Raw genomic sequence first — 12,352 nt, 5'->3', positions numbered from 1 at the left:
GCCATCCTGGTCTCCCTCTGGGTCGGTCAACCTCGCCTGGATCTTGTTCAGTTAAGTTTTCTGATCTGATGTACCTCCATGCACACATCCACACTTCAGATACAGAGCAAACCTCCACACATCAACACTACAAATACACATGAACAACACTCCTCACACATGTCAACAATTCTTACACACAGCAAAACTCCAAGATTACACACACACACACACACACGCGCACAGGTCTGTGTTCGTAACGAATTGGAGAATCATGTTTACTTCAAAAAATCTACAGGAGGATATGAGAAAAGTATTTTATTACATCATGTGACGAGGCAAGAATTACTCTGTTAGGAAATGTTTATTACCAGATGAACATGAAGAATGACATTATATGGAAGTGGCCTGTTTAAGATCCCCGTGGCTATATCCCACAACATGGGTGGCATCCCGTAACATAAACCCCTTATCCCACAACACATCAGCTGACTAGTCTAGTACACCTATATAATGCGTACCCGTCAACTATCTTATGACAACAGGCTGCTTAACTAGAATCTTAGCCGTAGGCTACATTTCCCCCATAACCCCTTGCATGAACGTAACACAAGCATATCCGAGCCGCGCTACAATCATATAAGTGATACACATACATGTCAAATTTGGATAGCTTAGACATGTCCTACAAAACATCTTATGTAGTATACAAATATGGCCCTTTTAATAACCAAGGAAAAAAAATCAAAGCTATCAATCAAAATTATCCTGAAAAAAGCCCAGGGTTCTAGAATACTCCATATAAGCCCATATATCATCACAGTATTTTCACATCTTCAAATGTTGAAAGGAACTTACCAGTAAAAAGTGTCAGAAAACCCCTTAGCAAATTTAAATCACAATGCCTATAGTAAGATCACAGCTGAATGAAACCGCATATTGGGCTATGATGTAAATCAGTGATGTGTAAAAGTATTGTCCTTTCATCTTTGAATATGTGTGTGTCAGATCAGGTGGTTGTGTAGCTGTGCTGTGTGTTACGTTGCATTGTGTAGCTGTTGTGTAACTGTGTTGTGTAGCTGTTGGGTAGCTGTGCTGTTGTGCTGTGTTGTGTAGCTCTAATGTAACTGTACTGTGTGTTGTGTTAAGTTGTGTAGCTGTTGGGTAGCTGTGCTGTGTGTTGTGTGTTAGATGAGCAGAGCCCTGACAGGGAGAACAGACAGGAGCAGGACCATCAGAGATGCCGTCAGACCCGAGGCCTTAGACACCCTCACAGGTGGCGGGACAAACACGTTTCTCCCCTCTGGAAAAAAAAACAAAAAAACAAATGAGATGATAGATAGCAGAATATCAAATGTTGCTAATAGGAGGTCAGTTTTCTGGTGGCCTATTCCAGTTGAGGAGGCATTCAGTAACAGAGCAGTGTGAAGTGAAAACTTTGGGTATCGATAACAGAGACAATTGCTTTAAGGTGAACAATCTGACATACTGAAACAACAGCAAAACTAGTGTCACAATGATGGTAAACATACTGTTAAAGGCATGGGCGTCTGAGCCATTATACGAGGTTGAATGTGTCCCACCCTCTTTTTATAATTGTTAGTTTTTACCCCCTCCCCCCACTTTTGCCATGCAAAAAATCAGTGCTGTTTTAAAACTGTTCGTAATATCTCCGACGTCAAATCCATTCTACTTGATTACAATGCTACAATGAAACTCCATCTCAATCTCAGGTTTTCTTTGCTACTTGCTCCTCACAGCACGCATGTACGCTCACACACATGGACAAATGAGCGGTCAAATTCTAGCTAACCGCTGGAAGAGGCTACACCAGAGGTGGACATTCCTGGTTCCAGTGAGTAAAAGTCCTTCCATATATTCTTTCTACCTGTGCACTTAACACAGGTGATGTCACTAATTATCTGATCTACCTGGCAGCTAATTAGGATGAGCTGGTTTACTAAATGGTTGGATCAAATACTTGGCAGGAGTTTTACTTTCTGAACCCGGGATGTTCTTCCTCTGGTCTACACATAGGCCTAGCTTAAAACACTTGCGGAAGCCTTCTTGTTTTGATTACAGCGGCGCTAGGTAACGTTAAATCTGTGTCAATAAAACACTGATAATATTAATGAATAGCTTTTGTGAGTGATTTATATTTGGGAAACTGCGGATAAGGGACTGCAACTGCACTGCCTAGGCTGCTGAAATGCCACAACGGCGCAGCAAATGAGCTTCGGAAACAATCTTTAAGTTCACGACATTCAGACTGGCCAAAAACGTTAATGGAAACCTCCCGAAGCTCCCAATTAGCCACTCCGGGCCTGCATTCAAAACACAAAAGAAATTAATTTAACAGATATTGCAACTGCATGCAAGGCTAACCAGGCCTATTATGAGGTTATTAAAGCTCGTTCTGAATTAGTCATTGAACCAAAAGCTTTACTTTGTTAGATAGAAGTATCCTAACAACCTGTTAAAATGTACCAGAATCGATGACCTGTCCCACCCACTTTCAAAATGTCATCAGGCATTGCTGAATTACATTTGGAACAAAGAGTACAAAAAATACAGTAAAGGAAGGACAACAATCAGTCAGTGTTGAATCATCTTTGTTTACCTTCATTGCCATTGGCCAAAACCAGAGGCCCCAGAGAGATGGAGGCGCTGTCATGGAAATCAACAGAACGACGATGCCTCTGATGGTAACCTGGGTAACAGTGCTGTAAACAGGAAGATAGATGTTGCTGGACCAGCTCAGAATATGTCCTTTTTACAACTTAGGGTCTATTTATGGTAGTTAACAGCTTCAAACTTTTGTTTAAGAGCTAAATACGGTAATTGGTGGGGTTTTCAGCTCCTTAGTCACTATGCTGCCACTACTACAATTTCCCCCTGCTGTGGTTTGCATGTGTTGAACTTACAGCTGTGCAGTCATTGTTTGCCATCAAGCACAAGTGGATGCTGCAGTGCAGGTAAACCTTGGAGGAGTTTGCATGGAAGGTGAACATCCTGAAGGAGAATCGGCCTGTTGTGCTGACCCCATTCTCCACCAGCTCCACTGTGTTGTCATTGGGGTTAGCACACCTACAGAGACAGACACACATCCAAGTGATGACAACAGCAAGCCTTATGTGTTCTGGGTTGGAAAAGGGGAGGAAGACAAATTAGGAATCCTTTCTGTAATATCAATGCCTATAATTTATAAGCTGCAGGGTTTGTGTTAAGAGCGTCGTCCGAGTAATTTATGATGAGATTTAAGCACATGTGCTTGCAGGGACCTTATTAATTTACAGGTGTGATAGTCTGGTAGTACGGAAAATAACAGGTAGTAGTTGACTGGTATTCAGCAGGTGCTTTTGTCCACATAATCACACCGTGGGTTCAGGGATTGAACCTCAGTCTGACTACTTTTTAGTGGTGGGGGAAAAAATCAATTCTGTTCAGTATCGCAATATTTTATGCACGCATATCGATACTAGAAGCTCAAAGTATCGCAATACTTAATTATAGAATTCGATTATCTATTTTACTTTTATTCGAGTCGAGTTTACTCAGGGTTTACTCTGATAACATTAAATTGCTTATTATGGCCACAAGGTGCAACTTGTTGTAGCGTTTCGTTGTGCATTCAACTGCAATTTCAAACAAAAATGGCCTCACGTTTAAAAGCGCTCCGTCTTCTTTCACTTTCACGAAAATGTGGGTGTATTTCGGTTTCAACAAAACCGAATAGTAAGGACGTTCACATGCACCATGTTATTTTCCTCATTTTTTGTAATGCCTTTGAATAATATGGGAGACGTGAATAGCAATATATCGGAGAATCGAATTGCATTACTTGTTGTATCTCAATATGTCAAGAATCGTAATAATATCGTATTGTGGCCCAAATATCGCAATAGTATCAAATCATCCCTTTTTTTGCCAATTCACCCCTACTACTACTAGTCTGTTACGTTATAGTACGGCAAACAGTAGGTGGTAGTCTGGTATTAGGGTAAAGAACAGGTGATATTCTGGTAGTAGGGTGAAGAGCAGGTGAGTCTAGCAGTAGGTGTGTTATAGGACTTCATTTCTTACTCATTTCTGATGAGGTCCCATCGGATGTGGTAGTTTGGCTGATTGACAGGAGTGGCCCAGCAGGAGTCGATCACTATGGCGATCTGGCGGCTATCTACTCCATCCACTTGAACAGCCACGTAGATCTGCTGATTCACTCTCACATTCACTCTCCCAGAGAACGCATGGGAGAATCCTGCATCTTCATAGGGAATCATACGGACATGGTAGCTTCCTTCCCCTCCTGGTAGCTTCTTAGTGATACGGCTGAAGAAACAAACACATATAGATGACTATGATGATGACTAGATGAATTCAGTTCATACGAAGTCTTATGATTGTGTTTGGTCACTGCGGTAAGGCACTGCAAACTAACATGAAGTAAAGCATGAACATGGAGTGATAGAGGGAAGAACAAACCTCTCCAGTGGGTTGATTTCTATATTCATGGAGAGGGTCTGTGTGAGGGGGTAGACACAGCTGAAGAGCAGGTTTATCTGTCTCTCTCTGCTGATGGGACCGCTAGCTGAGTTGGCCTCCCCATGGATGGAGTTCTCATAGATGAAGTGGGTGTTGTTACTCTGTTGGCCAACACACAGCACACACAGGGGTAAATGTCCGTGACAACTATGATGTTCTGTCGAATATGATATTTAGACTGTTCTTTGGAGAACTTCCAGAGGTATAAAGGTCTTTTGGCTTTGCTCACAGAACAATACCTAAAGATAATTCTACACCAAAGAAGAGCTCTGTATGTAATTGCTTATTGTACTGACTATCACCAAGATCAGTAATTATTCTTTTGGATAAAATTAATGACAGTGTTGCATTCAAATGAGGGCAAAGCTGTTGTACCCTTAGTGAGGTTCCACAAATGTGGTTGTCATTGTCGAAGAGGAACTCCACTCTGCCATCTTGGAGTGTGCCGTTGCAGCTGGGGTCATTGAGGCGGAGGGAGTCAGCCAAGAAGCCTGCCTCAAACAGCTGGCAGCGAGACAAAGACATGGTGCCTGTGCTGCTGGAACAGAACTCCTGAGAGTCTGAGAGAGAGGGTGGAGGAATATAATGACATTTAAAACACTTCTGTTTAACATGCCATGTCAACATCAGCAGCATTAATAGATCTTATGAAACCTTACCATAGCACTCAGGATGAGGTCTCGGGTGATCCTCATTGCAGAAGCAGCCACAGACTCCATCCTTCTGGCCACACCACTCATCCTCAGTGCAGTCCAGCTCTTCACAAGGGTCAACTGCAGCTGTTCAAGAATGCATGATGACACATGTTGCTTAATTGCAAAATCAAGTAATTACACAAAGCCATGGGCAATTATGTGCTTACATGATCACAGGCTCACATGCCTGATCTTTAATGCAATATCCACTGGCGTAGGTTTAGGGGGGGACGCATGGGACTAGTCCCATTCAATATTTTAAGATGACAAAATTGTCCCCCCCCAATATTTCCGCGAACTTATTTTTGCGTTCCGACGGCCAGCACGACAGTAGGCCTACAAGGCACGCCGTGATTTGATTGGCTGAAAACGCTACACGCACGGGACGCGAGAGTGTCAAAGCAGGTTAGCAGAGTCTGACTGGCAGACAAACGTGCGTGCGGGTGTCGACGATAACAGTTAGTTACCGAGACTGTCTGCCAATACATACCCCATAAAGGCCAGAGTAAAAAAAAATAACATTCCCTTTGCTCTTCAGCACGTATATGTTTGCCCGTTTTTGTACTTTGTACTGTAGATCATCTATGCCACCCAAGAGGAAACATACAAAGCTTTGCACATACAAAGGGGACATAAAGGTTTTTCACAAAGCAAATAACTATAGCCACACAAACTAGCAGTGGTAACGTTAGTGACCAGACTTTCAAATTTAGATTGTAATGTGGAAAATATTATTAACTAGTGATATTAGGCTATATGTTAACCAGGATATTGTTACAGCTAAACCTAGCGTCTGTAATATTTCAACCAAGGTTAGGAGCATTGATTAGGGGTGTGCAGCACGGATAGTGGCATAGAAGTTGCTCTATCTATCTTGATAGAATGCCAACGTTTCCTTACCAAGTCACCAAGTAGGCTTAATTAGCCTACCTTAAGTTAGAATCTTACAGTCACAATAAACAGTGGATCTGAGACATTTTCGTTTCTATATTAATTCTGTAATGTATTAGTGTGTAGCCCATGCAATGCAGAGAAATAAAAGGGAGACCACCGAATTCACAGTTTAATGAAGAACTGTCATTGCATTGCTAGACCAGTTCTGAAAGTACTTCCCTGTGGCAGTACTTTTTGCTAGTATAATGTCCATAATAATTTATGTTAATAAAATGTTGTTTGTTCAGCATTACACAGTCTCAGGTATTTATTTATTATGTCTCATACATTTATAGACATTATTCCTAAACTATGGTCTATCTAACTACTATCAAAAATGAATTACAGTCTTCCCAGTAAAAGTTCACTTCAGGGTGTCCCCCCCAAAGCTGAGACCAAACCTACGCCCTTGGCAATATCTACATTCTATTACATCTACATATCACTGTATCAGTGCAGCATGTAGTGAAAGTAATGTGAACCTGATGTACTCACAGCAATGCAGTGCAGAACGCCATTCTGGTGTGTGGAGCCCCAGCACATTGCAAGCTGTCTCATAGGCCTCCACTGCTGAGCACAGCATGCTATTGGCTGGTGTGTAGGCACAGAGATCGTACACACAGGAAGTGAAGTAGGCCTGTGGGTCAACATGTAGGTGGCACTGCTGAAATGGGCCACTGCTGTTGGTGATGATGCTGCACAGATCTGTGTATTCTGCTTCAAATACACACGTGTCGTCTCCAATTCGGTCACTGGCTCCACATCTAGGGAAGGTGACGAGAAAGAAATAAGTACTGTAATAGTAAGAAGTGTTTTGTGTGTGAAGTTTAAAGTGTACCTGGCAGCATTGCCTTTAAGATAAAGGAACAACAGCTCAGATTTTTAGGCCAGTCTGCCAAACAGTTGACATATTACACATTTTTGAGCATGAAGGTTATCTACTGTAGGCATTGTCAGTCAATTCATCCTATAGTTTGGAGTTCTAAACAAATGTATAATTTTTTCCAATAACTCTAACTCACCCAGGACTGCTTGCATCTGATTTCCAACTTTGACCGAATTCATGGTCAGTCTGGGCCAGAGTGCCATTGGGCAGAACTTTGTCATCTGCTGGGTTGCCATTGTGATTGCCACACATTCCACACACAGATTGGTGATAATCTGGACTCAGTCTGACTAGAAGTCTACTACGACCATCAAACTGGAGCACCAGCTCTCCTGAGGCATTCACAACCACAAATCCTGACTCACGAGTCAACTGCGCCAGGGAGCCAACCTGAATGCTGTTTGCATTGTTATCTTGACCATCAACCTAGAAAAAAACAGTAAACAGTTACAGGTGAGGTGGGACAGACATGGTTGCATACTGAACCTCAAAAACATGTCCTCACTGGCTGTACCCTTTTGTGCACAATCAGAGAAGTTCTGCAGTGTAAGAGGTACCTTGACTCTCCTGTTCTGCCCAATGCTGATGTGGCTTTGAACTCCTCCCTGAGAGAGCCACACATCCACAGTGGACACAAAAGACACAACCAAGTTGCCACGGTGCCTGTTAGCGGCTACTACACGGAAGGCAAGGGCATCATCACTCATGTTGCCACAGGTGTGGGTAATCTCATAAGCACAGGTGCCCTGGAGTTGGATATTTAGAACATGTTTAAAACTTGTGTTAAGTTGGTGAAAACATCTCTTTCAGGATTTAGGATCACACTTTAGGTTTCCTTCTTAGATTTCTGTACTGTTTGTTCTACCTGAAAGTGAGCCACAGCCCCATCAAAGGTGAAGTAGTGAGGGTCTCCCCAGACCGTGCAGGTTGACATTTGACCATAGCAACCCCGTCGGCCATCTTTGACTGAGCATTCCTGACTTGGAGGGCAAGAGGACTGGATACAGCGAAGGTCATTGGGGGCAAAACACTCACAGCGCTGCGAACAGTCTTGTGTCCAGAAATGTTCTCCGATCTATCAGACACAAATAACACTGAGATTTAATTTACATGCTAATAGTCATGAGTTAATAAAATCACTGTGTGTGAGACACAATGTCGGCGCCCTAGTCAGGCTCTGCTTACATCAAAGTAGAAGCCGTCATAAAGACAGCCACACTGCTCCACAGGCACACAGCGCCCCCCGCTCCTCACAAATCCATCATCGCAGAAACAGCCCTCAGCACACGTCCTGTCACAGCTGGCATCAATGCTGCTGGCACAGGTGTGCCCACACTCTGTACCACACAGATCGTAGTGGCTGTTTTCTGGACACTCCATTTCTGTTGACACGGGTATGGTTTTATTACTTTTCAGACATTTCAATCAACCAGAAGAATCAAACCACAAATGTAATCAGTGTAAGTCGGGTCCTAGAGACTTACGGCATGTGGAGTTTTGTCTCCAGGGGTAAACAATGACATTTCTCTCTTGGCATGCACTGACGTATGCTTCCATTGCACGACAGAGGACCTCGTCTCTCTCGCCAGACAAGCACACGTCAAACACACAGTCGTTGAAGAATTGCTGGGGGTCCACATGGGAATGGCAGAAGCTCAGTGGTCCATTGCTAGCTCTGAGTAGCTCACACATGGCACGGGCTCTCCAGTCGTCTTGACACACTGGACAGGAGTTTCCACATCCTCCAGTACAGGGAATGCCATCATCAACCTTCCAGTAGTCCCCAAACTCAGAGACAGGGAGGGCAACAGAGCCTGAACTGCCGTTATGGACCGTGAAGTCATCACCCTGGAAGCCGTTGAAGTTACCACACAAACCGCATGTAGCTCCACTGTAGTTGGATGGTACTGTGATGTCCAACACCCACCGGCCGTCATAACTGACAGTTAGACCAAAGTCTGTTTTCACAAACGTGTGAAGCCCATTGGCATACACTGACACTCTTCCTTGATCTAGAACAATTGGCAAGTTTCTTGTCTCCCCATTCACCTGAAGTCAGAGTTATATATTTTGTGAGACAGGATTTTACTTGTGCATTTATAATTTAGCTGGACAAAGGGTTATACCAAACAGATGCAGGTGGTTAATAATAAAGCAAGAAGAGAATCTGTTGTTCCACAGGGCTACTTATTGTTTTTACAAAACAAACTGGTTTGGCAAACTTCAAGTACATGAGTGGTCACCCAAGTGGCTGTTTCAGAAATTGGGTCTCTCATTATGGGCAAAGAACACCACATAATAGCTATAGATGATTAAAAATTAATCTGAATTTGACCCTCACCTTCACAGTCCCCTGGTTGTATTTTGAGATGTACACGAGATGTCCAGACACATTGACGTAGACAGCCACAGTGATGGAGACCTGCAGACCATTCCATGCCTCGTTCCTCGCCTCCACCTGAAAGTGAGGTAGATCTTGTGTTCCATTGCAAACTGATGCCAGGACGTAACGACAAGAGCCCTGGAAGTCAAAGGTGCGTCTGTCGAAGGAGGTGTAGTGTGGGTCTCCAGAGGCCGAGCAGGTGGCCTCAGGTTTGGGATGGCAGCCATACTGTCCATCCACGACTCGACAAGACTCCTGAGCACCACAAGAAGAGGCGGTGCAATGTGACTGCCCAGTAATGCCATTACACTGGCACAGGAACTGGCACTCCTCACCGTACCAGTAGCGCTCTCCACTCTGTCTGTAACGCCCGCCGTGGTGGCAGCCACAACCCGTGGGTGGCACACAGCGATCCCCACTCAGGAGGAACCCGTCATTACACTGGCACCCCTCCTGGCACTGCTGGGTGCACAGGAAGGGGAAAGACAGGCTTGGGCAGGAAGCTGGGCAGGACGTACCACATAGCTCATAATGGCTGTTAGTTGGGCAGGTTGCATCTATAACAAGGAATGGCAGATCAGTTCTATTTCAAACTATTTATTTTCCTACATATTTATTATAATATGTTTTAAAAAAAATAATTTCACTCCCTTACCACAGTTAGTAATGTTCCTCCATTCCCCAACTGTGATGCCACTCTGTTGGCAAAGCAGCGCGTATCCACGCAGTGCTTCGCACAGTCCCTCTAGAGCACCTTGCGTCCTCACTAGAGTCTGGACACAGTCTTCAATTCGGCTCCAGGGGTCAAGACTTGCTTGGCACTGGCCAAAAGGCCCATGTGCCCATCCCATGATGCCGCAGAGGTCCCTAAACTGGCTGGTGTTCTGGTAGTGTCCGGGTTCCCAGACCTGAGGTTCTACACAATGTGTTGACAGGGAGCCATCTCTCCAGCTATCCCCAAACTGCTGAGAATCGTTGAGGGGAATTCCAATAGGGGAGAAGAAGTCGTCATGAAGGTCTCCATTCAGATTTCCACACAGGCCTCCTAGAGTGCCGTTGTAGTTGCCTGGAGCGGTGATGCGGATGACGTGTGGCCAGTCAGCTCTCACCAACACTCCGAAGTTGGTCTCTATGACAACACCCTTTACACTGCTGTGGTAGATGTGAATATGACCGGGGCTGACGCTGAACGGAAGGCCCACAGTTTGCCCATCGACCTGATGGGAGAGCATTAGGTTTATACTTACAGATGTGTATCATGGTATTGGAAGTGTGAAACGTTTTTGTATCAGACACACTATTTATATATCTCTATTTCTTTTAAAGGAACACTCCACTGTTTTTTCATATTAAACTACATTACCTCTCACGTTTCAATGCGAGCACTCATTGGCTCTGGTGCGCTGCGCTACTTTGATAGCGCTTAGCTAGCCCAGTTCATTCATTAAGATCCAAACAGAAATGAAGTTAGAAGCGACCAGGTATGTATCAACTCATCTTAGTTAAGGGAATAACGTAGTTTAATTGAAAAAACGGTGGAGTGTTCCTTTAAGTGTGTAAACATAGATCCTGTACCTTAGTTGTGCCCCCCTCTCCCATCTCCACCGAGACTTGTGTTCCTTCTGCTTCAAACTTCAGATGTCTGAGAAAATCTCTTGGGCCTGTGGGAACTTTCTCAACAGTTACTTGAAAGTGAGGTAATAGTGATTGTCCCCTGACCCTAGCCAGTGTCAGACTACAGGCACCTGGGTAGTTGAAGGTCTGTCCATCAAAAGTGCGGTAGGACCCAAAGCCCTCCACCCAGCAGGTGGAGTAGCTGACAGGTCTGCAGCCCCGCACACCACCATGGACCCCACACACCTCAAGCTCACTGCAGCTGTGTGCCTGGCAGGTCATTGACCCTTGAGTACAGTGGCAACGCCTCCCACAGTCCTGGTCTAGCACCACTGTCTCCCCAGCTGTGTAGTACCGCCCCTCGAAGGTGCAGCCACAGTCATTCTGCCGAACACATTCCCCACCGCTTAGGACATAGCCAGCATTGCAGATGCAGCTCTCCTGGTTGGGCAGAGGGCAATTCTGGGGGGCGTTGAGGTTGCTGCAGGTTGCAGGGCACCCAGTTCCTTGAGACTCAAAGTGACTGTTGGCTGGACAGGGGATTTCTGTGGAAGCAGAAAGCAGCAAGAAAAATGCATTAAATTCCTGTCAAAACCACCTTTACAACATGAAGTGTTTACTGGTTACAGAAGCAGCACCCACCACAGAATCCCTGGCTTCTCCACTGGCCCAACTGGATGCCCTCTTGTTGGCACTGGGCAGCGTACACATTGAGTGCTTGGCAGAGAATGGGCTGGTAGCCATCGCCCACACACAGATCATACACACAGTTTTCTACAAAGTTCTGTGGAGACACCCTTGAGTGGCAGGAAGCAAACGGACCGACACTGTTGCTTAAGACACCACAGTGGGCTGTGTTTCCATAAAGAGTCGTTTGACTATGGGTACAGGCAGCACAAGCAAGTCCTGCACATCTCACGTCCTGGCAGCTAGGGTCAGTGTCCCCTTCCGCCTTCCAGCTGTTGGCAAACTCCACGTCTGAGCTCACAAGCTGTCCACCACGGGTTCTGAAGTCATCTTGAGGGTGGTGGTTGAAGTTGCCACATAGGCCGCAGGTTGCGTTCTGGTACTCATAGGGTACTGAGATTCTGACATAGTGATTGGCATCGTAGGTGACCAGCAGGCCAAAGTCTGTACTCACAGCCACAGAGAAACCTGATTGGTAGACTCGGATGGACCCATGTCGGAGGGTAAAAGGGGTCGATACAAAGCTTCCATTCACCTGAAGGAGATGGCAACTATTAACACTGGGCCAATTGGAAGAGAACAGTTTGAACTTTGTTTGAAAATTGTGAATTTGATGCCTGAGAACATTTAGTT

At 44.9% G+C, this 12,352-nt stretch overlaps 1 protein-coding gene across 2 annotated transcripts in view; it reads right to left on the bottom strand.

Moving 5' to 3' along the window:
- Positions 1 to 391: 391 nt before the first annotated feature.
- The window catches only part of LOC134077004 (alpha-tectorin-like), a 61,929-nt gene continuing 49,968 nt past the window's right edge, over positions 392 to 12,352 (bottom strand). For both annotated transcript variants that reach the window (XM_062532340.1, XM_062532341.1), the window contains 17 exons: positions 11,675 to 12,254; positions 10,994 to 11,577; positions 10,074 to 10,635; positions 9,377 to 9,975; positions 8,520 to 9,084; positions 8,221 to 8,417; positions 7,901 to 8,110; positions 7,593 to 7,781; positions 7,172 to 7,461; positions 6,645 to 6,913; positions 5,181 to 5,300; positions 4,897 to 5,081; positions 4,462 to 4,622; positions 4,063 to 4,308; positions 2,904 to 3,066; positions 2,600 to 2,702; positions 392 to 1,282 (listed from right to left, as the gene is read on the bottom strand). In XM_062532340.1, coding sequence (XP_062388324.1) covers positions 1,167 to 1,282; positions 2,600 to 2,702; positions 2,904 to 3,066; positions 4,063 to 4,308; positions 4,462 to 4,622; positions 4,897 to 5,081; positions 5,181 to 5,300; positions 6,645 to 6,913; positions 7,172 to 7,461; positions 7,593 to 7,781; positions 7,901 to 8,110; positions 8,221 to 8,417; positions 8,520 to 9,084; positions 9,377 to 9,975; positions 10,074 to 10,635; positions 10,994 to 11,577; positions 11,675 to 12,254 — 5,139 coding nt within the window. In that variant the 3' untranslated portion in view covers positions 392 to 1,166. The remainder of the gene's footprint in view (positions 1,283 to 2,599; positions 2,703 to 2,903; positions 3,067 to 4,062; positions 4,309 to 4,461; positions 4,623 to 4,896; positions 5,082 to 5,180; positions 5,301 to 6,644; positions 6,914 to 7,171; positions 7,462 to 7,592; positions 7,782 to 7,900; positions 8,111 to 8,220; positions 8,418 to 8,519; positions 9,085 to 9,376; positions 9,976 to 10,073; positions 10,636 to 10,993; positions 11,578 to 11,674; positions 12,255 to 12,352) is intronic.

The sequence above is a fragment of the Sardina pilchardus genome, chromosome 3, assembly GCF_963854185.1.
Source record: "Sardina pilchardus chromosome 3, fSarPil1.1, whole genome shotgun sequence".
NCBI classification, from domain to species: domain Eukaryota; kingdom Metazoa; phylum Chordata; class Actinopteri; order Clupeiformes; family Clupeidae; genus Sardina; species Sardina pilchardus.
The sequence above is the reverse complement of the archived record's forward strand: the minus strand, read 5'-3'. Positions and strand labels throughout refer to the sequence as shown.